This window comes from Bombyx mori, chromosome 7 (genome assembly GCF_030269925.1).
Source record: "Bombyx mori chromosome 7, ASM3026992v2".
NCBI classification, from domain to species: domain Eukaryota; kingdom Metazoa; phylum Arthropoda; class Insecta; order Lepidoptera; family Bombycidae; genus Bombyx; species Bombyx mori.
In genome coordinates this window covers 3,674,695-3,702,175 of record NC_085113.1, presented here as the reverse complement: position 1 = coordinate 3,702,175, position 27,481 = coordinate 3,674,695, and the positions used below count along the sequence as shown (strand labels likewise).

The window sequence follows — 27,481 nt, the reverse complement described above, 5'->3', positions numbered from 1 at the left end:
GAGTTGAACACACGCCGACAACGCTAACGAGGTTTTGACAGCTCATAATTATCGATAACAATAACGTATCGATATGAAAAATAATTATAACCGGTAGTCGTGCAAAGAGATTTATTGGGAACGTTCTAATTTTTTTTTTAATTCTTTTATTATCGGAATATTCAGAACGATAGTCTCAATTCGGGTAATTGTCCGTGGTCGTAAAGAAGTTGGACTTATTGTGAGTTCATATAGAACTGTCGGCCAGGCTAATCGTGTCGCAAAACAGACAGGCGTTCCGGCTTGGAAAACCAATCTTACAGTAGTGCTAAGAATTCAATTCGTTTCCAAAATTCGCCTTCGCGTGGAAGCCTCGGTGTACGGGATATCGCCGACAAGTTGCAGGAGAGTAGGCTGAGATGGTATGGTCACGTGAAAAGGAAGCCACCGGACTACGTCGGAAATTTGGCGCTACTGCTCAACCTCTCCGGTCGAAGACCTAGAGGCAGACCCAGGACAAGGTGGAAGGACGTAGTGTTGAAGGACAGGAGAGAATGCAATGTTACTGACGAGGATGTCGAAGACAGAGCGAAGTGGGGGAGTAAAGTGAGAAAAGCTGATCCCACCACCATGTGGGATAAATAACTGGGAAGAGAGAGAGAGAGCCTTCGCGTATGTATTATACCTACGCAGATAAGAGAAAATAATACGAACTAAAAGTTTACCTCCCCCGTTTATGGAAGAATACATCTCAAATATAAATAGGCTGTAGGCTCACATGGTTCTTGATTTCCCAAAAGAATAACGTGATGAAAACGTGAGCGTTATTTCTAATAACAGATTCTTATTTCGATATTTTATTCAATGTTTGAAATGTAAAAAAAATATGTGGTAGGGATTCCTGTTTGTGAGATCGAGGCTTGGAATTCATTGATGTATTTTCTAAAATATAATTATTATGGAAATTATTACATTCGGACTTTCACTGTTGATCTTAGTGATAAAAAAGAGTGTGAATTAGATGAATAGATAGAAGCAACTATAGCTTCCTTGCAATACTTTCCAGCAGTGCATATGGTTCATTGACAATTACCACTTACCAACCGGGTGGCGTGTCTTTGCTCAATGCCAAAAACAAAGCTATTCGTAGTAAGAGAAGAACTGTCCTTTATATTCTTCCCACGAAGGAATTCCTTGGCCTGGCTTAAGAGGATGCGATGACAATTACATATAATAATAAATAATAAATAAATATTTACTAACAATCACGCCACGTTAACTGGTCTCGTGATAAGTTCGTAAAGAACTTGTGTTACAGGTACCAGATAACGAAATAAATGTAAGATTTTTACTATACACATACATAATAATATATTTAAGACACATCCATAACCCTGGAAAATACATTTATATTTATCATACAAATACCTTCCCTTGGCGGGATTCGAACCCGCGACCCCCTTGTATAGTGACCATTTCACTTACCACTACACCAGACGGCCGTTAAATAAACATACACATATCAATAAAGTCGAAAATTCGACGGTAATTTGACAAGATTAATGCCATACCTATATAATATTATCATTTTCATAAGCCAACAACCCTTGTTCTCACGTCTCTTCCAGTTTACGCCATTTTGGCGGCATACGTTTTTTTTTTCCGTACCTATTCGCTGGCAGCCTAAAGGGTCATTCCAGCTACGCGTAGACGGGTTAGTGTGCTCACAGACTCAATCTCAGAGAATTTGATAATACTCTAACCCTAGCAAGAGCAGTGCTTCGCAGAATCTACGACTGGATCGGAATCGTGACCCACTAAAAAGATTCGGCAAGAATCTCAGCGGGCTGTGTCTATAAGTTAGTTCGCTCGTCTGATTTTCATTAAATCGTGACTTCTCAACTAAGTGAAGCTCCATCGATTGTTTTCAAAAATTTATATTTTTTCGTCGTTAATACGTTGCTTTGTTCAAATCACGTTTATTTGAAAAGCATATGTATGTAGAATAAGGATCGCAGCGCATAAAATAAAAGTTACACTATTCCAAAATCTTCTATTATAATAGTAATTAATAATTAACACTAATTTTATTACGTCTTACTCATTTTTCAACCGTCTTCGCCATCTTCCAATTCTCTGTCATTCTATCTGTCTTTCTTTCCGTTTCCTCTCACTCACATCTTAACGCTCCGTTCCACACGTTTCATACGTTCCGTTCTTACCAATCCTACATGTATTGAATACGATATACATAATCTGAAAATTACAATTTAAAATCGAATTTCGTAAATTTCATATCAAAACCCTTTTGATGAAAGATAACGAACTATCAATTAAGAACATTTCACGGTTCCCTTCACAGGTTCAATGTAATCCAATTAAATTCAATTCGAAGTAATTCTGACGTGGTGTCGGGATTACGTGCAAGATTCAGGCTACATTATTAATGACTTGTGTTTAGTGTAGCGTCTTCAACTGTAAATTGTGTAATTTGTCTTAAAGAGTGATAAATAACAGTTCTGACGACATTTATCGTATTCTTTAAAGTAGTATTTAATTGATTAATTTTGGCAACTCTATAGATAGGTGAAGAAGCTTAAAACTCATCCCGTCTTCGCAAATAAGGATGCGCCCAGTGCTTCATTCTTTGTTCTTAATTATGTAATATGTATAAATGTAGTAAATAGCAGAAACTTCTTCCTCGGCCATTTTTTAAATCGGTCCGACCACAAATAGCAATAGCTCTACAATCGTACGAAGCGGTAGCTAATGCGTCTAAAGGGATCGTGTTTATGTATAGAGTTCATGAGTCCTAAATGTCACATACATACCCAGTACAACAGGCCAAAACACCATACTTTACTGTAGTCGTTTTTTACCACGAAAACTGTAAAATACTTGAAAAGTCGGATAAATTTTAATGACAAAATTCAACGCGAGATAAAATGGTAAAATTAGTTTTATTTATGTCTACGTCTCGCATAAGCCGAATTAAATAGCTTGGAATAGTTAGGATGGGTTTGCAGCCTACCTCCAGTACTTTAAGAATTATTTTCATTCCAGTCGCTTGTCTTTTTTTTTTCAGAACGACTCTGACGATGAGCAATGCGCGCTGAGTGATAAATGGCAGTACGAGAGAAAGTCTAGAAGGTGGTCAAGAGTCGTCGAAATCACCCCACAAGCTCAAAGAAGATTACAGGTGAACGAATCTCTATTTAATATTAGCTTTTCTTCTATTTAATACGATACACAAAAACGCCTCTTGGTCAAACTATTATCGATTATAAATTATCTCTCTGCAGAAAATTATTCCTTTTATTGTAAAAACTATTTTGAAGACGTCCGGTGCATTCGTGTTGAGCGATGCACTGGTGTTCGAATCCCAGGCGGGTACCAATTTTTCTAATGAAATTCGTACTCAACAAAAAGGTTCACTATGAATTCGACGGTGAAGGAATAATATAATAATAATAATAATAATAATAATAATAATAATAATAACAGCTAGACTACATAACTGGAAATCCCCAGGTATAGATAAAATCCATAATTTTTGGTTTAAAAAACTAATTTGCTTACACAAAACAATAGCCAAAAATCTAACAGATATTATCTCTGGAAATCAAAGTATTCCCGAATTCATAGCGACAGGAATCACTTATATGATACCAAAAGGTGACTACTCTATAGAAGCATCCCAATATCGACCAATCACATGCCTTCCGACTATTTACAAAATTTTAACAACAGTTATTACAAAGAAAATAAATTCACATATAGAACACAATAATATCTTAGCTGAAGAACAGAAAGGGTGTAGGCGAGGCCACATGGGCTGTAAGGAACAGCTAATTATAGACTCAACCATCATGAAACACGCCACCACAAAAAATAGAAATTTACACTGTACATATATTGACTACAAAAAAGCTTTTGATAGCATCCCACATTCATGGCTGATCCAAGTCCTAGAAATCTACAAAATTAACCCTATAATAATAAGCTTCCTACGCAATATCATGACACATTGGCAAACCACACTTAAATTAAAAAACCCTCATAATTTTGTAACAACACGACAAATAGCCATAAAAAAGGGTATTTACCAAGGTGATTCTCTCAGCCCTTTGTGGTTTTGCCTCGCCTTGAACCCACTATCCCATCAATTGCATAATGACCGGGCGGGATACCGCATTAAACAACAAGATAACACCGAAACAATAATATCACACCTGATTTATATGGACGACATTAAATTATACGCAAAAAATGACAAAGAAATGAAAAAGTTAATAGATACTACCACGATATTCAGCAACGACATCAGTATGCAATTTGGACTTGATAAATGTAAAACCGTACATATAATAAAAGGAAAAGTCCAACCCGGTGATTATACAATAGATGACACAAACACAATAACGGCGATGGAATCAAGTGACCTTTATAAATATCTGGGCTTTCAGCAGCTCAAAGGACTCGATCATATAACAATAAAGCAATCATTAACTTCAGAGTACAAAAAACGTATCAATGCCATTTGCAAAACGAAATTATCTGGAAAACATCTTATAAAAGCACTGAACACCTATGCAATACCCATTCTAACCTACTCATTTGGAATAATAAAATGGAGCAAAACTGACATAGAACAAATAGAACGCATAACAAGGACTACATTAACAAAACACAATAATCTTCATCCAAAATCTGCAATAGAAAGATTGACAATTAAAAGACAAGACGGGGGTAGAGGCTTGATAGATATCTGGCATCTATGGCGTAAACAAATACACAGCTTAAAAACATTTTTCTACATAAAATCAGATTTAAGTGAAATTCACAGAGCCATAGCACAAAATGATAACAACTACACACCGCTAAATCTCAAACAAAAAGAACTAATAGATAATACAGAAAACCTAAGAAATAGAAACCCGCAAAAAGACATGGAAGAAAACTGGAAGAAAAAAGCGCTACATGGACGACACCCTCATGACCTAAGCCAATCTCACATAGACAGCAAGGCATCAAACATGTGGCTCAAAACAGGAAGTCTGTTCCCCGAAACGGAAGGATTTTTAATTGCCATACAGGACCAAGTAATAAACACAAAAAATTACAGAAAATATATTATTAAAGATCCCACTATTAGAGACGATAAATGCCGCAAATGCAACACCCAGCCAGAAACCATACAGCACATAACTGGAGCATGTTCAACCCTTACACAGACAGATTACACTCACAGACACAACCAACTTGCTAATATTATCCATCAACAACTGGCTCTCAAACATAAATTGATAGAAAATACAAACACACCGTATTACAATTATAAACCACAAACTGTTCTGGAGAATGACTCCTGCAAACTTTACTATGATCGCGCTATTCTCACCGATAGGACGATTCACTACAATAGACCGGATATCACTTTACAAGATAAAAACAATAAAGTCACCTACATTATTGACATTGCAGTCCCGAATACCCACAACATTCAAAAAACTTTTACAGAAAAAATGACAAAATACACAGAGCTTAAAGAAGAAATAGTTAGAATATGGAAACAGAAAAAAGTTTACATAGCCCCAATAATAATCTCAACCACTGGAGTTGTCCCAAACCACATCCACAACAGCTTAAAGCTTCTAGATTTAAAAGATAACATATTTATTTCACTACAAAAAGCAGCTATACTAAATACATGCAGAATAGTGAGAAAGTTCCTGCAGCTTGAAGAATAATACACGTAATAAAAACTAGCCTAATAACTCTACTGTATGTTACTTGGCCAAAAGCCCGTATATACAGTTCTGCCGGCTCTGTCGATAGACTGGGCTGAGAAAGGGGAAAAATAATAATAATAATAATAATTTCTTTATTTACTACATCAACTCTTAAATCATGACCTAGAATACTATTTACATATTTAACAAACTGAGAGATTACGCAGATGGCATCAACAATATAAAATTAACCAATGATCCTCACACTAGGCATAGCCTGTATCGTGAGGACCAAAATGCGATTTACTATATACATAATTGACCTCAAAACGACATCACTATTATTAATAATTATTACGCTCAAAAACATGCGATACAAGATTTAACATATAAGATAATAAAAATTTTTGAGTAATAATAATAACACATCAAACAATTACACATATGTGGGGAGCGTAGACATAAACAATTATAAAATAAATTAATAAGAAAAAATAAACAAAAAGATACAAAATTAATAAATCTACTGCTATTTCTTGCTTTTAATTAAGTTCTCTGTGTCCATATAGTTCAATGTAAGCAACCATTTTTTCACTAGTGGTTTAGCTTGCCTAACCATTTTGTGCTTTAGGTTTTCATTACAATGTCTAATAACCGCGTTATAAATATAGATCTTAGCGACATCTTGAAATAGATGTTTTTGGATAGATGGTAATTTTGTAGCTGTCAAAGTTACAGGTAATTTGTAAACCCTGCGTTTAATCAAGGAATCGTACATTCCAGAAGAGAGCACCGCTCCATGTATCAATAAAAATATTTTTGAAATGAATAACTGACGCACGTTGAGAACTTGACTTTCCCTGTAAACGCGTTCTGTAGAGTACTTTCGAGGTTTATTTAGTATCACCTTTAACACTGAACGTTGAGCTCTTTCTAATTCAATTAGCACAGTTTTTGAGGCAGATCCCCAACAGATGATACAGTACATTAATAGGGATTGGCATAGTGCGAAATATACGGACTTGAGAGTATCAAAACTAGCCACGTCACGTAGATTCTTCATGACGTATACACATCTTCTGAATCGACCAGATAACTCCCGAATATGTGTCTTGAAAGACAGCTTTTCATCCACTATGACGCCAAGATACTTTATTTCATTAACATCGTGTAATAAAAATTAAACCCGCAAAATTTTTATTTGCGTAATTACTGGTGGTAGGACCTATTGTGTGTCCGCGCAAGCCCGTACCACCACCCTACCTATTTCAGCCGTGAATCAGTAATGCGTTTCGGTTTGAAGGGTTGGGCAGCCGTTGTAACTATACTTGAGACCTTAGAACTTTCTATGGGCTCCAGTAACCACTTAACACAAGGTGGGCTGTGAGCTCGTCCACACATCTAAGCAATAAAAAATAATACACTACTGTATCTTTTTAAATTGAAGATATATGTGCAAAAAATATTGTAAAATGGGTGAATCCCTGTCCATTTCTTATTCGACTTAAAGATAAATAAATCTATATTACTTACCAACTGAAAGTGAGAAGAGGCGTGGAATAAAACTGGTAATAATATTAGAATACTGAAACATAAAATTGCATACTTTACAGATATTATAAAAAAGGTACGACCATGTTCATATTACGTTCAATTCAAATCACCATTCTTAATAGGTATATATTTGTTTGTATTTTTGTTCAATAATGATCTTATACATAATCATTTATCGTAACTGGATAAGCCCGTTATAAAAAGATTCTCAAAGAGTGTTTGTTACCCCGATAGTATTATTAATTTATGAATAATAGTATCTAAATCTAAATAATAGTTTTGGATTTTCTTAACAACATGCTTCTAAAGCTTTGATTACTCGTTGCGGTTAAGACCGTTAGGCGTTACCAAAAAAAGTGCTATTGTTAGACTAAAATCTGGTATTTTTATAAGGATACTATGACGCAAACCTGAGGCTTAACTAATTAACCAGTCTAGGAAGAGCTTCTACATCAAACACGTTCATTTTAACAAAATCCAAACATAAAGCAAGTATAGGTATTCCCAAGATATTAGGTAGATATCTGCGCAAAATGATACAACCAACATACAAAAACAGAAATGTTTTCTATCCAACTTATTTTAAGTTCCTTATACGGAAAATGGTTCTGAATAGAAACAGATGTAATGAACAAAACAAAACAAATAACAAGCTTTATAAATAGTCATTGTTGTCTGTATAAGGGTATAATGATCCGGAACGTTCCGATGCTCAAACGAAACAGCAACTTGTTGTGGTTGTGTATTTTGTTTCTAAAAGACTGTCCTTATTTATTGCCTTTTTACTATCATAACAAACAGATGGTCGCTGGAGCAAATAGACTTCACAACGTCAAGGCAACCATCTACCTTGAGACTTGAGGTCCAAGTGCTTTTAGGTACCTCAAGCACTGGTCACCATCCTCGCCGAACCCGTCGCTTGCGACGAAGGGCTCGACGAGTAAATTAACCCATAGACACAGCCCACTGAGTTTCTCGCCGGATTTTCTCAGTGGGTCGCGTTTCCGGTGGTAGATTCTGCGAAGTACTGCTCTTGCTAGAGCCAATGCTAACAACACCTCCGGTTTGAGCCCCGAGAGCTCACCTAAACGCAAAGGTAACGCTGATATAACCTCTCAAGGCTACCAGCATAGGTAGAAATAAGAAAAAAACGATCGTAGACTTAGCGAAGCACTGCTTTGCTAGGGCCAGATAATGGTAAATTCTGTCAGACTGAGCCCCTACCAGTCAGGGTGAAGCCAGAATAGCCTCTCAAGGTCACTGGTAGATAAAAAGCCACAAAAAGCTCACTAATGTAGACATTGATTATAAATATAGAGAGAGAGGTTCAAAAGTAATCATCCAAAGTAACCGAGAAATGAAAATTTTGATTATGTATATAAAGTTCGTATAAAAATCACGTTTCCTTGAACTCCGAATACACGACACCGCGCAAGCTTTACAAAACTTCGCAGCGCTAACGAACGAAAATACCGAGTCTCTTGAAGAGGGCGTTTAAATGAGATGAGAAACATTAAAGGTTTGGCGTCCCTGGTATTTAATCCAAGCCTTTTGTAAGCAACAAGAGATTTACGTTAGCTCCGTATGAGAACGAATTTATTGTTAGGGGTTTTTTTTTAGGATTTTTTTAATTGAATCGCAGAAAATAGACTGTGATAATAAATTGTCTTTGTGTTATAGTAATTTCACTTAGAAGATTAGTTTTACGTTTACGAGCTTAATGCCATGTATGAACCATTAAACGGTCTTGTATTAATTTTAAGAATAAATGTTCGTTAGCAATGTCAATTTTTACTTTTTATATATTTAGCTGTAATCTTCTATTACCGAACTATTTTTTTTTATTTATTCTTTAATAGGTGTATGGCTAATAAAGAATAAAAAAAAACAAAAATATTTAGCTCAGTGATAGAAGATTACAGCTTAATATATTAATTAATTTAAGTATGATCATTCGTACAGAAAAAATCATTTTTTTTGTTTTCTACTTGCCCGGTTTTTTGATAAAATATTTAATGGATTGATGGAAATGATCATGTTTTCTTTTTTTTATCGACACACCGCCATCGGAGATAAATTTATTCATGGATACCTGTATACCGCTGTGTCTATCCACAGATATATTATAAATAGGTTTTGAAATTAACTTCAGTGTTTTCTGAGAGCTTTGATTACGAGACTCTTCTTCAAAGAAGCGGTAGTAGTGGAAGATAGTAATGAACCTACTAAATGTGTATTTCGGTGTATCTCATTCAGGTGATAGCAGCAAGAGCTCTAGCTGAGCGCGAAGCAAGAGAAGCCAGAGGTGAAGTGGAAGATGATGAAGACGAGACTCTGCCCACCATCAGGGTGGGACTGGTGGACGCAGATGGACATTACACTGACGTTGAGCCGGATCTGTGAGTAACATGAGTTCTTTTAAAAGATATCCTCAATTTTGTTTTATTACATACGAAGCGTAAACAGACCTATGAAAACCACGCTTCTCAAGCAAAGACCATATAATCAATTTAGTATTGATACGTCAGCTTAAAGCCTCTATCCCATTGGGATAATCATCAAACTAGAACGCATGACTGCTTCTAGGTAAAAACTAACATAATTTTTAACATCTATGATTTTAGCACCTTTTCTGGCAATAGATAACATTAGTAATATTAAAACTTAATTAGAACTATTTTCACGGACGAAAACTGAAAAGTATTCGATACGATAGCAATAATAAAATAATAACAAATGCCGGATATTACAGCGTAGAAATACTTTTAATTAAATCACTTATACCTTCAACAGGATTAAGAATTCAAACACAAGTAAAATATACTTGACTATAAAATAGGTCCTCCCTCCTCTTCGCCGTCAGAAAGGCAGTCTCAAGAACGCTCTGCGCGAGTGTCTTTCATTTTACTCCACCCATTGTTCGTCTCACTTGAAACTGTTTCTCTCTTATGTTCAGTTCGAGTATGACAAAGATGTCCCTACTGTTTAAAATTCGGTATTCGTTTGATCACTCCACGGTGATTGAGACGGAGATAGGTAGCAGTTTCTATGTGTGTGTCTTTTTTTATACATCTAGTCTTGATTTGTTATTGAAACTCGGATCCCGGTAACCGTACTCGTCGAACTCGACAAAGAGGTCGACGTGCAACCTAACCCATGCGTCAGCCCGCTGAGTTTCTCGCCGGATCTTCTCTGCGGGTCGCGATTCCGATCCGGTAGTAGATTCATTCGCGAAGCAATTGCTCTTGAGTTGTTAGGTCTCCTTCGGAGGCGCTCGGGCAGTTGTTAGCAAATCCCACCCCTCTTGGCTGAGCCTTTGCTCGCCCACCTGTCCTGGAGAAACTGGAAAGGCCTTCGGGCCACAAGTAATCTTTCAATCATAAAAAAAAAAAAATTGAAACTCGAGAATGTCAAAGCGAATTAATCTATAATGTATATCCTGTACGTGTGTATAGTGATACGCATCCTTCACGGCGGCAAGGGTAAGAATGTTATCTTAATTGACTTCGGTAATTACTTCATATCAAGCGTAACCTGCTCGCGTAAATCTATAAGAAGAAAATATCTAAAAACATTTTAAACAGCCTGTATAAGACGGCCTTATTCGGTAAGGCGATGCCGATGTCAATCAATCCGCCATCAAACGTCATCTGCGTACTTAAAATTGACATAGTAAAAGCATCATAACACGTTTTGACAGACGCTAACTACATTACAATGTGCTTAAGTAAAACTCAAACCAAATAAAGTAACGCGTCAATAAAGTAAGAGATGAAGGTGGCCAGATAATTTTGAACTGTTTTTTTTGAATGTTTAATGTTTCATCAATGAGTTTTAGAGGTCAATTTATTTTGTAGGACATCAGAGGTTACAATATACGTTGAATTGGCTTGTAGTGGTTGTTAAATTAATGAAATGAGCTTAAAGCCCACCTAATGCCATATGGTTATCAGCCCATAGACGCATGCCACAAATATGCGACCCACCTTGAGATAACGCATAGTATTTCATGTTCAATAGGTTACAGTACTAAGTTTTATTTGGCAGCATGAAATGTTGCTTGGTGATCCCAATGACTGTGATAGTTTTTGTAATTAAATAGATAGTAATGATAATCGTAACACTTTCTTTATTGATACAAAGATAACATTGCTAAAACTCAATACATATACTCAATACATATATTACTGGTGGTAGGACCTCTTGTGAGTCCGCGCGGGTAGGTACCACCACCCTGCCTATTTTTGCCGTAAAAGCAGTAATGCGTTTCGGTTTGAAGGCTGGGGCAGCCGTTGTAACTATACTGAGATCTTAGAACTTATATCTCAAGATGGGCGGCGCATTTACGTTGTAGATGTCTATGGGCTCCAGTAACCACTTTACACCAGGTGGGCTGTGAGCTCGTCCAACCATCTAAGCAATAAAAAATAAATAAAAAATATAGCTTTGATTTGCACAAGACTAATAGACGAATTACTAATGCACTACAAGCATCAAATGTTTTTGCCACTTGATGTTTGAATCCCGTGTGGACTCCCAAGGCATCCTACTACCAGTAAAATATTCAGGTTATAAGTTATCTTTGAACGAAATTTCAACTGAATTACTTGAAATAATGTTACACAATCAAGCAACAAATATTCAAACATACAAAATCTTATTTATATAAACTATAATACATATTGGATTAATCAATTATCGAATTTGACGAGACGAGAGGTTTGAAACTGGACAAGTATCAATTTATTATCCATAATTTTGCGCTCAAAATCCGTCTGAATTTCGCTAGCCATTGTCGCTCGGAGATATAGGCAACGACCTCAGTACAATATATACCAATGCTGTCAATAACACGGCTGCTTATCAATTAACTGTCATAACATCTAAGCGACACTATCATGATAAATCTTGACATTTAAAAAAAACAAAAGACTGTAGAATGATTAATACAGAACACAAACATTTGAAGACAAATAAAAATGACTAGAAAGACACAATGACTCAAATAAAGGGCATAAGGTCATATGTCTTTTGTTTAACACACAATGGTCTTACGCAATACAGAAGCCAATTATAGCGTTTCGAGGATTGTGACAAAGCATACTTCAGCCACACTTACTCGACATAATGTTATTATTATGAATACAATGTGATTTATTTAGCTCAAAAGAAATTTTGTAATTATAAATATTCAAACACATGATACGTGTAAAAGTTAATGATATACTGTGGGTTTGAATATATTTGATATTTATTAAAGAATTTAAATAGGGAAATACATATAATATATTATATCAAATGCCACACAAAGTCACAGCAAATCATGAGCGGGCTTAAACTATTTTACAAATCGTAAAGTGTGTTGAATGTGGAGTATCAATTTACTTTTGAGATACGAGATCGAACTTTCCATTTTATTGGAATTATATTTGACATCCGAGAAAGAGGATCCCACTAACGATTATCGTAAAGATGAAAAAACCCAAAATAAACTAAATACCAGACCTCAAGATATTGTCAGTTCGTTCTATGTGAAATGTAACGTAAAATGCTATAAAAACAAATTCATTTATTTATTAATATAAAATAGACGGAAGCACAGTGTTCTAATGTCGACGGATAACACCATGGTCGTGTGTCACTTCGATAATGTAAATAAATTGTCGTGTTGTTTCTAACAGCTGTGTGTACAAAAGATATTAAAAAAATAAAAATAAAATAAATAAAATATTCGAAATGTCGTAATAATATAATGGCAATTAAAGACGCGTGATTAATCCGTAAAAGTGTGTAGTTCTAATTGTAATGTTTCAATTTTACCCATCGTCTAGGTATACAGATTACTTTATACACGAACTTTTACTGCACATTATATGTCTTCAAAGTTGAAACACGTGCCGATTTACATAAGTAAAGCCCTATGAAATATTATATTATACAACTCACAGAATGCTCATTATCGATATTGTATGATGATATTGATAATTTCGATTGACTGATGGAATGTTAAGTAGATGTATTGTTCAACCTTCAATGTCAATGATCTAATCATATTTTGTACAGCTTAATGATAATCAATCGTTTGAATGGAAATGTTGACATATTGAAATGTAAAATTCAGATATTGGAATTAAATTTTCTATTCTCATATAATTTAAGTAATAATGAACCTGTTATTAAGACACTGTGGTGTATATAGTTTTATTCTAATTTTTATTGTTTGGACGGGTGCACAAGATCACGGCCTACCTGGTGTTAAGTGGTTATCGGAGCTCATAGACATCAACAACATAAGTACAACATAAGTAATGCGTTTCGGTTTGAAGGGTGGGGCAGCCGTTGTAACTATACTGAGACCTTAGAACTTATATCTCGAGGAGGGTGGCGCATTTCCGTTGTAGATGTCTATGGGCTCTAGTAACCACTTAACACCAAGTGGGCTGTGAACTCGTCCACTCACATAAGCAATAAAAAAAATGTGGACCCTTAAGACGTCCTGCCACTAGTAGTTAATGGAAATATATATTTTTAAGGTAAACATTTCAAATGTCCTGTTTTGTTAACAGTCTAACATCAAAACACAATCTCCCAAATAGAAATAACAGAATAATGTGAGTTTTCTAATTGAGTTGACTTTTATAAATTACGAACGGTAATAATAAACAAATAGTAACGAAAAACATATTTCAACGATCAAAGAAAGGTTTTTTCCCTACCTTTTCGCTGGAAGCCTAAAAAACTATTCCAGCTACGCCCTAACGGTTGAGCTCACGGGCTCAACCTGAGGCAATTTGCTAACAATAGCCCTAACAAGAGCAGTAAGTACCACGCAAAATCTACCACCGGCTCGAAATCGCGACCAACTGAGAAGATCCGGCAAGAAACTCATTGGGCTGTGTCTGTTCGGTTAGTTCGTTCGTCGAATAGCTATAGAGAAACATTGAAGGCATCACATTTAGAATATTCAATTTACTATCATTAAATTTATTAAAGACGTATTCACACAAAACAATTTTCATTGGACAGGCCCTTATCGAACATGACTATCAAAATACAAAACACACAGTTCTACTACATAAAGTACAATGTGTATAATTAAGTTCGAAGTTATTTGTTCCACTATCAGCTTGTACTTAGCCCTTCACCTATCCAGTTTCCATTTCGGATTGCCAAACTCGTGGGTAATAATGATAGCTCTGAGGAAATTGTGTGGTTTCACTGCGGGAGTGGGGAGCATAGCGGAACGATTTTTTTTTGTTGTTGAGCAAGCCGTCCCTTTCACGTTTAGACGAAGGCCGGAGAATATTTGATGGTAAAATTTGATAAATTTTAAATTTTACCTATGTATGTAATACTAGCGGCCCGCCCCGGCTTCGCTTGGGAAGCAGCGCAAGCGATGTAAAGAATTTTAGGTAATTTTTTTACACATTGGGTTAAATTATTGGAGTTTCAGTAAGGATCTCTAATTTTTTTTTAACATTTAATAAATATGACACCCGGGGATAGCGTAGCTTTCCAACAATAAAAGATTTTTTTAAATCGGTTCAGTAGTTTCGGAGCCTAATAAAACCAAACAAACAAAAAAATCTTTCCTCTTTATAATATTATAGTATAGAAATATAGATACGACCGTCGCCTCTAGCTGTTACTTCTCTTACGAAAGTATCATTACATTTAGTATCAAAAACTTCTTTCTCTATACAAGTATGTATCTCCTTAATCCTCACCTGTTTTGATTGTGAAACATTATACAATGCGACAATCCGTTCACACTAAAATATTTCTTACTCGTTGATAATTGATAATTTATTGAAGCTTGTGATTTGAAACTCAGTGAAACAAAAATGCGACACTAAAAAGAGACAAACACATGTGTATATTGAAGTTAACCCGCAACGGAATGAGATGTAAATACTTTTGAAGGTGTCATATGAATTTTACATATACACTTTTTTGTATGTTAATAAGTGGATTAATCTCGAATAAAATTCTAGATAAATTAATAATTTCTTAAAAATCTAATACACATATGCAATTACTTTAATCGCTAACATCTATCTATAGATATGTGTTAATAAAATCGCGGCTACTGAAACCCCAGCCTTATTTTATTACATCGACCCCGATAAGCTACAGGGCGTTAAGTTTTTGGAGCAGAAAGCTTTTAAATAAAGATTAATCGTACATAGCGTTACTGGCGTTTTATTAACATAAACAAAAATAATAACTTTTTTATTCAGTTACGTGATGTAAGTGAATAATAATTAAGAAGTAGAATATTTACTAAATTATAATGTTGTTATAATGTTAATTAGATAGAGTATGCTTGAAGTCGTCGTGGCCTAAAAGATAAGACGTCCGGTGCATTCGTATGAAGCGATGCACCGGTGTTCGAATCCCGCAGGCGGGTACCAATTTTTCTAATGAAATACGTACTCAACAAATGTTCACGATTGACTTCCACGGTGAAGGAATAACATCGTGTAATAAAAATCAAACCCGCAAAATTATAAATTGCGTAATTACTGGTGGTAGGACCTCTTGTGAGTCCGCGCGGGTGGGTACCAGCGCCCTGCCTATTTCTGCCGTGAAGCATTAATGCGTTTCGGTTCGAAGGGCGGGGCAGCCGTTGTAACTATACTGAGACCTTAGAACTTATATCTCATGGTGGGTGGCGCATTTACGTTGTAGATGTCTATGGGCTTCAGTAACCACTTAACACCAGGTGGGCTGTGAGCTCGTCCACCCATCTAAGCAATAAAAAAAAAAAAAAAAAAAGATGTCTATGGGCTCCAGTAACCACTTAACATCAGGTGGGCTGTGAGCTCGTCCATCCATCTAAGCAATATAAAAAAATGCTTTTGTGTTTATTGTAGTAATTAAAAAAAAAAAAAATCTAGTGATTGTTCCTATGTTTGTCGTCTAAATAGCTTATTTAATTTTGATTAAAGTTGCTACGGTTTTTGTTCTCTAGGGAAATTTTCATAGTAATATAATAAAATGAACGGGAGGGTAGTTCAAGAAATGAATGATTCTACCGCAAACGCAGCGCAACTTTATTTCATACGCTTTTACAATACAATGGTATTTATTGTAAATGGTTTTACAAACAATTTATACTATCGCTAAATCGATTACTTCCGACCGTAGATTAATAAGAACATAAGAAATTAAAATATGAATTTTGGTGTACTTATAATATTCAATATTAGAACTATATATTCGCATGTATAGTCAGGGAGGCAGGCAGTCCCATCCATGCAGACGTAACTTGTAAACTAAAGGTAACGAAATTAATATATTAAAAATCAAAACACGTTTATCTTGCCTGTAGTATCTGTAGCATCAATCCGAGTAGTCTGTCTAAAGTAAGCTTTTTTCAGGCCACAGACAAGTAAGATAATAATGTTTTGAAATCAGAACCATAATGGCGGAGATGTCAATTGAAAACAATTATTTAATTTACGGCAAAACACATAAATTAATTTGCCCGAAAAAAACATCTTTTTTTATTGCTTAGATGGGTGGATGAGCTCACAGTCTACCTGGTGTTACTCGAGCGGCTCCACTGGAGCCCATAGACATCTACAACGTAAATGCCGCCACTCACCTTGAGATATAAGTTCTAAGGTCTCTGTATAGATACAACGGCTGCCCCGCCCTTCAAACCGAAAAGCATTACTGCTTCATGGCAGAAATAGGTGGGGTAGTGGTATCTACCCGTGCGGACTCACAAGAGATCTTAACACCAATCAAAACGAAATAACTAAAACTAGGAATTAACGACCTCGCCCGCCTGTACGCAGTCAATGAACTGCTGTACTTGCCGGGGGTGACGGTTGAGGGATGGCGACCAACCCGCGGGCCTGCGCAGTGTCATCGCTGCCAGGCCTTCGGGCACGCCTCCAATAATTGTCACCGAGCGGTCCGCTGCGTTCGATGTGCCGGGGAGCATGTCGTAGCGGACTGCCCGAGGCCGAGGGACGGCCCATTCTCCTGCGCCAATTGCGGGAAAGATCGCGCTGCCGTCGACAGGCGGTGCGCGGTCTACCGCAAGAGGGCCAGGATGATGGGAGTAACCGTCCCTCCTCCTGCGCCGTTGGTGCCTCGATCCGGGAACACAGCTCCTCCTCCTTCTGTAGCTCCCATTCCGAAGGGGAAGGGGAAAGGGAAAGGGAAATCCTCCCAGCCCCAGCCCCCTCTCCTGTCCTCACCCATCCCCCCTGCCGTGTCAGTGGAGGCCAATCCATCAGCGGCAACGCTGATGGCAGAGGCCAACGCTCCGCGGCGGGGTAAACCTGCTCCTACCCCCCGTGGTTCACAAGCTGCAATAAGACCGCCCCACTCGACAAGCAGCGCCCCAGCTCGTGCTGGAATACAAGCCATAACAATACCAGGTCCGAAAACTAAGAAAAATCGGCTTAAAAAATTAAAAAAAAAACAAAAAAAGAGAGCTCAACGGGATGCAGCAGTGAGTGCTCCTGCTGCACCGGCTCCCGCGGTATCAACAATGGAGGTGGACATAAACCCCCCAATCGACCCAACATTGCAACCGATGTTACAATCGGGAACGACCCCTTTGCCCCAGGCTCAACCAGCCAGCTCGGGCACATCTCAGCCTCCTCTTCCCCCCCGCCCACAGCGTGAGCGGCGCAGCGACCGACAGGCGACGCAGCCTGCCGGGTTCGCTGCATGGCTTCTCAGATTGTGGGAGAACTTGACCGAGGTGATCTCCGGAGTAATCCGTGAGATCGCCTCGGGTTCCAGCCCCTTCGGGGCTATCCTGTCGGGGTTCTACCAGTTGATGGCAAGGCTCAATGGCTAGCCAAGAGCTTCGCGTCATCTATTGGAACCCCGACGGGATAAAGTCCCGGAAAAACGAGCTGCTTGTTCTCGCCCGGGAGTACAACCCTGAGGTTCTGCTCCTGGGCGAGACCTTGTTAAAACCTCAGGATGTGTTCAGGATTCCCAACTATTTCATGTACCGACGTGACGAGCTTACCCCTGCCGGGCGGCCGTTCAGGGGCACTGCGGCCCTTGTCAGGCGGGACGTGGTGCATGATCAGTTGGATTTGCTGTCCTTCTCATCGACAAGGTCAGTCGGTGTGAGGGTACACACCTCGGGGGGAGATATGCGGATTTATGCCGCGTATAGACCCCCGGGGCCTGAATTCCACCCTGAGGATATAAGACGGGCCCTGAATTACGACAGCCGCCCAGCACTGCTGGTCGGGGACCTCAACGCGAAGCACGTCGCGTGGGGTTCCCGACTTAACACAGCAGTGGGCAGGCGGCTGTTAGAAGATGCCGATAGGGGCGACTACTCTGTGGTCGGCCCTGATGAACCCACGCACGTCCCGACCGCCGCGCGATACCAGCCCGATGTGCTGGACGTGTGTGTTCATAAGGGGCTACGGTGCCCCGTAACGATCGAGGCACTGTACGACCTGGGTACCCCACATCTCCCTGTCCTGGTGACACTGGGAATGGGGCTCACCCGGGTTGCGACTTCGCCCCTACGACCGAAGGTCGACTGGGAGCTCTTTAAGAGACGACTAGTCGACCTTCCCGTAATTCAGGACCCCAACACCCCTGAGGGGGTCGACGACGCGGCAGTCCGCCTTGTCGACTCCATCAGGGGAGCGATTGACCAGGCGACGACTCTTGTGCCCAGCGGCGGGCCCAGAGGTAGACTCCCGGCCCATCTGAAGGCGATCATTCGCCGGAAGAGGGGCCTGAGGAGGCTCTGGGCGACAACTCGTTGTCCCAGGATCAAGCGCGAGCTTAATGAGTTGGAAGCGGAGTTGGCGGCGAAGATTAGCTCCTTTCGGGGCTATGCGTGGGAGGAACGGATTGAGGAGGCCCGTGAGGACCCCTCTTCCGTGTCCCTCCACCGACTTTGCCGCAGGCTCTCAAATCGGCCTGCCCCGACTTGTCCACTCGTGGACGAGAGGGGCAACCGATGCTTCTCGGCTCAGGCCCGCGCCGATGTCCTGGCCGCAATGCTGGAGCGGCAGTTCGTTCCGAATGACTCTGCACCCTCAGAGGCCGCATTCCACCAATCGGTGGAAGAGAGCGTAGCGAACCTACTCTCCTCCCCGGTGCCACCGTTGGGAGATGATGTTTTCATCACTCCCAGTGAATTGCGCCTCTCCATCAAGCGGATGAAGAGGCGCAAGGCGCCGGGTGAGGACGGTATTCCCTCCCTCGCATTCTTCCACTTCCCTGAAACGGTCGTGTCATACATGACACGGCTGTTCAATTCCATTCTGTCCACAGGACACTTCCCGGGAATTTGGAAATTGGGCAAGGTTATCGCCTTGCCCAAACCCGGCAAGGATAGGAGAAATCCCTCCAGTTACCGTCCGATCACCTTGCTGTCGCATGTGGGCAAGTTGTTCGAGAGGCTGCTGCTGAGAAGGGTGTCGCCGCACATCCTTCCCAGACCCGAGCAGTTCGGGTTTCGCAGCGGTCACTCGACAACGCTGCAATTGGTCCGCGTCATGCATCACTTGGCGGATCGGTCCAACGCGCGCCAGTACACGGCCGCAGTCTTTCTCGATATCGAGAAAGCCTTCGACCGTGTCTGGCATGCGGGACTGATCCACAAGCTGGTGCAGAACACGGACCTCCAGCACGCCTACGTGCGACTGCTGGGGTCGTACCTGGAGGGAAGATCCTTCTTTGTCGCGGTCGAGGGCGCCAAGTCGTCGGTGCGCCCAGTCACGGCCGGAGTTCCGCAGGGGAGCGTCCTGGCACCATTCCTCTACGCTCTCTATACCAACGATATTCCCACGCTCGAGGGTAACCTCCAAGCGTGGGAAGTAGACGTGAAGTTGGCGCTGTTTGCCGACGACAGCGCCTACTTCTCGTCATCCAACGTCCCCTCTGCGGCCATTTTGAGGATGCAGAGGCTTTTGGACCTACTGCCCCAGTGGCTGGACCGATGGAGGGTCGCGGTCAACGTGGGGAAGACTGCGGCTATCCTCTTCGGTCCGGTCCGCACAACAGTCGTCCCGGGACAGCTCAGTCTCCGTGGCGCTAATGTCGAGTTTAGATCCAGCGTCCGGTACTTGGGGGTCGATATCGACCGGAGTTTGAGGATGACCGCCCACGCCAATAAGGCGTTGGCGGCCGCTCGCTGTGCGAGATTCCTCCTCCGGCCGGTGTTGGCCTCCAGGTTGCCGGTCAGGACTAAGCTCGGCATTTATAAGACGTATGTCCGTTCCCGTATCACGTACGCAGCTGAGGCCTGGTATCACCTCATCCCGCAGGGTATGCGGGCGAGGTTACAGGTCCAGCAAAATCTGGCTCTTCGCACGATAGTCGGAGCAGGGCGTTACGTCAGAAATGACGTAATCGCCCGGGATCTAGATGTGGAGTCGCTCGAGGAGTTCATCCGGAGGCTAGCTCGTAATCTTTACGAGCGGGCTGACGGTGGACCCCACGAGCACCTCCACAATATAGCTCCCTTGCACGCCAGACCACCTGATGGTCGGGCGCTACCAAGGGAGCTACTGGAACCCCCGGCTATGGTAAGATAGTCGGCTTAATCGGAGTGATATGGGAGTGCTCATAATGAGTGCCCCCATGGGACTGAGCTGTCCACACTCGTCATGTCCCCCCACATCGTTGGGGTGCCCCCTTATGGGGACCCATTTCCCACCCCCCCTGGGTGGACCACTCCCCCGTCTGGGGAGTGTTTAACATCGGTCCCTCCCCGCGATGGTCTTCCCCTTTTGGGGAGCCCAGAACGGGTGAGCGCCAAACTAGTGCCGCGGCTCCTCCTCTGGTTTGTAGAGGTGGGGCCGCGGCATGGGGCCGGTGGCGGGCCCCACGGTTGCTGACTGTTGTCCCTGTTGTATATAGTAGTTTAGTTAGTTTAGTTTAGTTAGTAGTTAGTTGTAGTTAGATAATAAGGAAAAAAAAAAAAAAAAAAAAAAAAAAAAAAAAAAAAAAAAAAAAAAAAAAAAAAAAAAAAAAAAAAAAAAAATTATAGCTGTAAGGAAGCAGAGGACAGCAGCCGGCGCCGGGGTGTCACCGCCGCGGGCATCGAGCCGTCACCAGACTGCCCATCGTATTATATATATGTATGTATTTTTGTCGATGTGAGTGTGCCGAAGCACGCTGCGAACAGCCCTCCCCCCAATCCAGTCTTGCATCTATTTCACCCCTGCCCTATGTGGCAGGGAGCGTCTGCCCGGGTAGTGGGGTTTACCCCGAGGCCCGCTCCGTGCCCCCGTAAGGGAGTACGACGACCCCGTAATAATAATATAGGAATTAACTAACAGCTTACGATCGTCATAACTGAAATTGGACTGACCATAAACATAACATCAAAACGGCTTCTTGCAGGACCAACTCGATTTATTAATTAAAGCTCACTGAAATTCTACACTCAGGCTATAACTTCACGAGCGTCCATTACTCGAAGTACAAATTGGTAGTTAAAGTTAGTGAACATTAATTTGTACCGTACAAATTGTTTTATTGTAAAACTTTTTTTGAAGTCCGATTTCTAATTCAGCTCTGCTTAATAACAGCTTTACGAGTAGTAAAAAAAGTGTGTATTATGTGGCATTTGGAATATAATTTTGGCTATAAAATGCGCAAGGTACAGTACCCGGCGATAAATACTGCACATCGACCCTGGGAAAGATACGGTAAATTTTTGCTTCGTAGAGCGTTATATCTGTCGCACATTACCTAATTGATATTTAATTTTAGTCTCCATAGATACCGGATCGTTAGTGTTTCGTCGCACACAGGTAACGCTCTACAACAAAAACAAAATTAGACGACTGTCTCTTTCTAAATATCGATGAGCAATATTTATTGCCTGGTACTGTACATTGTTTTTCTGTTTTAATAGACTACTAGTAAACCTCACGCTTTTACCGCTAATTAAATGAGATATAATCGTGTGTCGAAGTTATTCTAAAACCACCTGTCGCCCTTGATTATAACGAAAATTATTTTAGCGAAAATTTAGTATTCGTAGCTACTTCGTAAAAATATTTTCTTTTAGTTATCTTTTATTTCTTTCTTTTTTAAGTAATATATTTGAACATTTCATTATTTTTTTCGTTCTACCTAGAAGTTTTGTTGACTCAGACGGGTTCAGCGGAACTGGGCTGCACTCCGCTTAATTTCGTAGACTTTAAACAGTGGAATAGAAATATATCATAAAATTCCCGTATTAAAAAAATGTTATCGCGATTATATGTCGCGATTCCGATCCGGTGGTAGACTCTTGCTAAGGCTAGTGTTAGAAAATTCTCTGAAGCTGAGCCCGTGAGTTGACCTACCTGTCCAGGCATAGCTTGAATAGCCTCTCAGGCTACCAGCGAATAAATAAGTAAGGAAGAAAAATACATATATAAAAGTAAAATAAATACCAAAATGTCATCTCTTATGATTCGTAGTTAATTAATTGCGTCACAAAAGCTGGGAAATATTCTGATGCAGATACAAAACCGCAGTATCTCATTAAAACTTTTCACATACGTAAATTTTTAATTCCCTCTCGTAATATTGTTGTCGCGGAGTGTTGTGCAATGCACGAGGCAAACATTAATTTCGACTGAATTAAATCTCTTTTGAATATTAAAATAGATTATACGTACTTCTGTGCAAAGACTATATTAATATTACTTTATAGTATTAGTTAACTTAAAATGTATGGTATATTTTGCTATCGTCAAATTTGTTTTTCTTTAGATAAGCTAACGGCTTCAGGGCTCACCTCGTATTAAGCATTGAAAATCCTAAATATCACTGAATTTTGCGATGAACCTAGACAAATGAGATTCAAGACTCAATTAGTACTGAGTGCTATAGTGCTACCACTCACACCAGAATGTTTGACTTCTTCGCATAGATGTGAAACATTAGTAAACAAATGGGCTCCGATGGCCATTAACACCAGGTAGACCATGGTCTTGGCCACCCGATTAAGCTATAAAAAAATGTAATTCGAGATTTAAATCCATTGATCATTAAGTATTTTATAGTTAATGAGCATGCAGGGAGATAAATATACATATCGACGCTTGAAAGGCAAACATGACTAAGCGACAATGCGTGAACTTTACAGTAGACTAATTTAAAGTTGAAATACCCGAAAAAAATTAGATCTTAACGAATCTAGCTGTAGGATTAAAATTATTTTAATAGACCTAGAAATATATTTTTTTTGCGCATCGAATATGGTCATTGCCTATCATTTATGTACAAAGCAGTTATTGTAGCTTAGTCACGTTTACCTTTCAAGCGTCCATATATATACATATAAGGAAACAAAATAAGAATAAGGGTTTATAAGGAAACAAAAAGATCTTCGAAATAATTGAAAAATAATAAAAAAGAGTAAATAAATAATCAAAAATATAAAATATTTTTTTTGTCACGTAATTGAAGGGAGAGTCGTAAAGTTTATCAATTCTAATTTGGACCTTTATCTCTTGTGCCCTCCAAGTACAGTCGTGTTGGATTTGTCAGTTCAGCTACTAAAAAGTTCTTACATTAACAAAAGTTACGACCCATTTGGAAGAGAATGTGTTTCAGAGTTTGTAATTATAATCTGGGTAAAGCTCATTTCCTTTTGTTTTATTGACTTCAGTAACTGCGTATACTGTGAGCTTCTTGGAAAGCATTTAAATTGTTTCGTTAGCTAGAATTTTACATTTTACGCTCACAAAAACTCGATTAAGCTTCGTTATGGAAGTAATATCAGGGATAAGAAGAAATGCTATTAAATTTTCAGGAAAAAAAGAATATTATATACTGATATTTTTTAATTCCATGTAATGTTATGTGGCAATTATTTGTATAAAACGAATTCTTAATGAATAATTTTGTTTCAGTTTAAACATTCCTGGTCAACCAGTAATTCAGTTACCAAGCGACAAAGAAGATGAAGAAGAAACGGGTACCCGTTTCCGAAGGACCGGCTCGGAAAGACTACGCGATGGAGCCAAAGCATTGCTTCGTAGAGTTGAATCACTTAAGACTAGGAGAAGAAAACGCCAAAACAGAACCGAAGTTATCGTATCTTCGCCCCACTTTCTAGATGTACAAACCGACCAGTACCCAGATCTGAATTATATTGATATGACACCGACCTCGCCAACAGCATTCCCGTTCCCAGATTTCCATAGTTCACCAGCACACGCTGGTATCCGAACTCAGCCCCCTTCTCCTATGACCATAATGCCTCCATCACCGATAGCTCCTCTAGAACAATCCTTCGTCCTGAACCCTCCGTTCGGTGATGACAGTTCTTCATACGCGTCAGATGGCAGCATGAGTTCTAGTAACAAGAGCTCCAAGTCGAAACTCGGCCGAGCCAAAAGGATATTTAACAGAGGGCTCAAGAATGATGATTCAAGTGCTTTAAGTGATTCAGAATGTCAGCCGGCTAGTTGGAGACATAATTATTACAAAGAAATCAACACCCACAACACTGAGGTGAACATTTCGAATACTTATATTATTTTTCTATACATCACTGTGTACAATTTTTATAGATAACAAAATGATGCACCGTCTTATGGCCAGTCGAAGCTTATATAACCCAATTACCTGAACTGTGTAACAGCTATTTCTTTCCAAACACCAAAATAATACTATTTTGCGACACAAATTCCTAAGATGGTAATACGTGCCTTTGCGAGCGAACGATACGGCCTAGTGCAGCCTATATACAAATATATTTTACATAAATATGATGTTAGATAATTTCATCAAATGTTTGGTAGTGATATCTCAATGTGAGATATTAACTTGAACACACATTAAAATTTGACATTGCTTCCAAATAAGAAATAATTGTTATTTATTTTGTTATTTAGGTATATGTTGAACCACCATCACCGGTAGAGCTAAAAGCGGATCCTGAAATATTGCGGGAAGTACAAAAATCTCCAGGGCACACTCCACATAGGCGACAAGCAATAAGGACGAGTTCATTAAACCTAGGAAAGGAAGGACAAAAGTAAGTGCCTACTACAGATCATAAATTCCTATATGGTGTTTAAGGGAATCTAAAACTCTGTAGACTGTAGACCCTGTAGACTATGACTATTGATTAACAAAGTTATCTAATAAATGAATATAAGTCATCAACTTCATCAAACAAACTCTGTTGAACTCCTACAGATAAAATGAAAATGAATACTGGAAACATTAAATTACACACGAGGCTAAATACAGCTCATTAAAACAATTTACATTAGGTACACTAGTAATATAATATCCGAATGATTAGATCACTGTATAGTATAAATTATTAAATAGCTAGCTTGAGATGAATTTCGGTAATAACTAAATAACATAATAAATATTCTGGATTGAACTGTTTCTTTTGTTTAAATTTGTAATTAGTCATCGCCATTAGCCATAGAATTAACAATCAATTAAAATTACTCGCCTCGATTAAAAAATTCTTCTAGAGCAGACATTTTATTCATAGGTAATGTAGAATCTACCTACATCTATACATTGCTAACCCTTATCTGAATGAGGCTATACTTCAATTAGATCCGGATATAAGCTATAAGTGTGACTTATAATTATAGTGCCACTGAATTCGATAATACGCCTTGCGTCAAATCCAAACACAATATTAAACAACATTCATTTAATCTTAGTAAATTCTATTTTTTACTCACAAAGTTGTAGCTCCCCAAGCTATATTACTATGTTTTTACTAACGACGCCAATTAAAGCCAAGCAGTTACTCCGTTCTTAGAAAGTTAATGAATAACATCGACCACAATATGAGTTGGAAAATATTTCAACATTAAAATGATTTCTGCCACCACAAAAATAAGGCTATAGAAATACTCCAAATGATAACACAAACATTATAGAGTTTGTTGTTGAAATTGGAGATCGAGATTCGCGCAAATATCACTTCATGTGTTTTATCGCGTAAATGATCTACCTACTGTCCATTGGTTAATTATTGTATCTTCTTGTTTCCCTACTTATGCTGATAGCCTTGAGAAGCTATTTCAGCTTCACCCTAACGTGTAGGTGAGCTCACGGGGCTCAAAACGGAAGTGTTGCTAACATCAGCCCTAGCAAGCTTCGCAGAATCTAACACCGGATCAGAAATTATCCGCTGAGAAGATCTGGCGAGAAACTCAGTGGGCTGTGTCTATAGGTTAATTTAATCGTTGAGCCCTTCGGCGCAAGCGATGGTTACCTAAAAGCATCGTTAATGAATCGGGAAAATCCGTAAAAACGTGCTTAGGGCGACGTCGACTGTTTACCATTCGGTCCACAGGATTGGGTATGTAAATGGCTCATAGACAATCAGATGTATAAAGTAGAACAACCTACCTTGAGACTATATTTCGTAATTTCAATCGTATGGTATAGTATTTATCTACTGTTTAAAACCGGACCATATGACCGCATTGCCGTAGGAATATTCACCTTACGCCTTATAGCTAATAAGTTCCACCACCACCTATCCCTATCGATTTTTCTCGAATATGTTAGAATATGTCGGAATGGAAAATATTATTTCTGAATATTCATAACAGATTCCGCGACAGAAGTCTGAAAAGGGACAAATCTGCATCAAGGAGCTCTGAGCTTGATAGCAGTCCAAATTCTGCGGGTTCCAGGTCTCATGATGGCGATCAAGACGATGACGATGATAGCCTCGATCTGAAGAGTAAAAAGTAAGGAGAGTTTAATCTAGAAAATAAGTCGACCTGTTTTTGGAAACATTCTAAAAATCTTATGGATTAAATTTGGACCACTATAATTTCTTATTAAAAATACGAATAATGATTTTCATAATTAAATAGAAACTAAAATTTGAAAATGTAAAGCCAATCTCATTAATTAATTGTATCATAAAATTATGTAGGTGTATTTAAAATTATTATCTGTTTATTTCAGGAGCAGTATACAAAGATGGTATTCCTTCCGTACTGGTGCCCTAAATGGAGGACCGAAAGCCAACAATACTCTTCAGCCTGCACCGAATCAAAAAGACCCTGACTCATACTGTGAGTACTTTTTATTAAAAGCCTTTTTTAACTGTAGGCATATACGGATATATATATATTATTATTTTTTTATTTTTTTTATTATTTTAATGCTTAGGTGGGTGGACGCCCTCACAGCAAACCTGGTGATAATTGTTTACTGGAGCCCATAGACAACTACGACTAAGATGCGCCACCCACCTTGATAGA

General features: G+C 39.2%; 1 protein-coding gene across 3 annotated transcripts in view; it reads left to right on the top strand.

The window, feature by feature from the left end:
• Nucleotides 1–27,481, top strand: part of LOC101737427 (rho GTPase-activating protein 7) — a 371,551-nt gene that overhangs the window by 330,954 nt on the left and 13,116 nt on the right. For all 3 annotated transcript variants that reach the window (XM_038011933.2, XM_062669352.1, XM_062669353.1), the window contains exons 4-9: nt 3,065–3,178; nt 9,522–9,664; nt 24,131–24,734; nt 25,118–25,260; nt 26,819–26,959; nt 27,183–27,292. In XM_038011933.2, the coding sequence (XP_037867861.1) occupies nt 3,065–3,178; nt 9,522–9,664; nt 24,131–24,734; nt 25,118–25,260; nt 26,819–26,959; nt 27,183–27,292 (1,255 nt within the window). The remainder of the gene's footprint in view (nt 1–3,064; nt 3,179–9,521; nt 9,665–24,130; nt 24,735–25,117; nt 25,261–26,818; nt 26,960–27,182; nt 27,293–27,481) is intronic.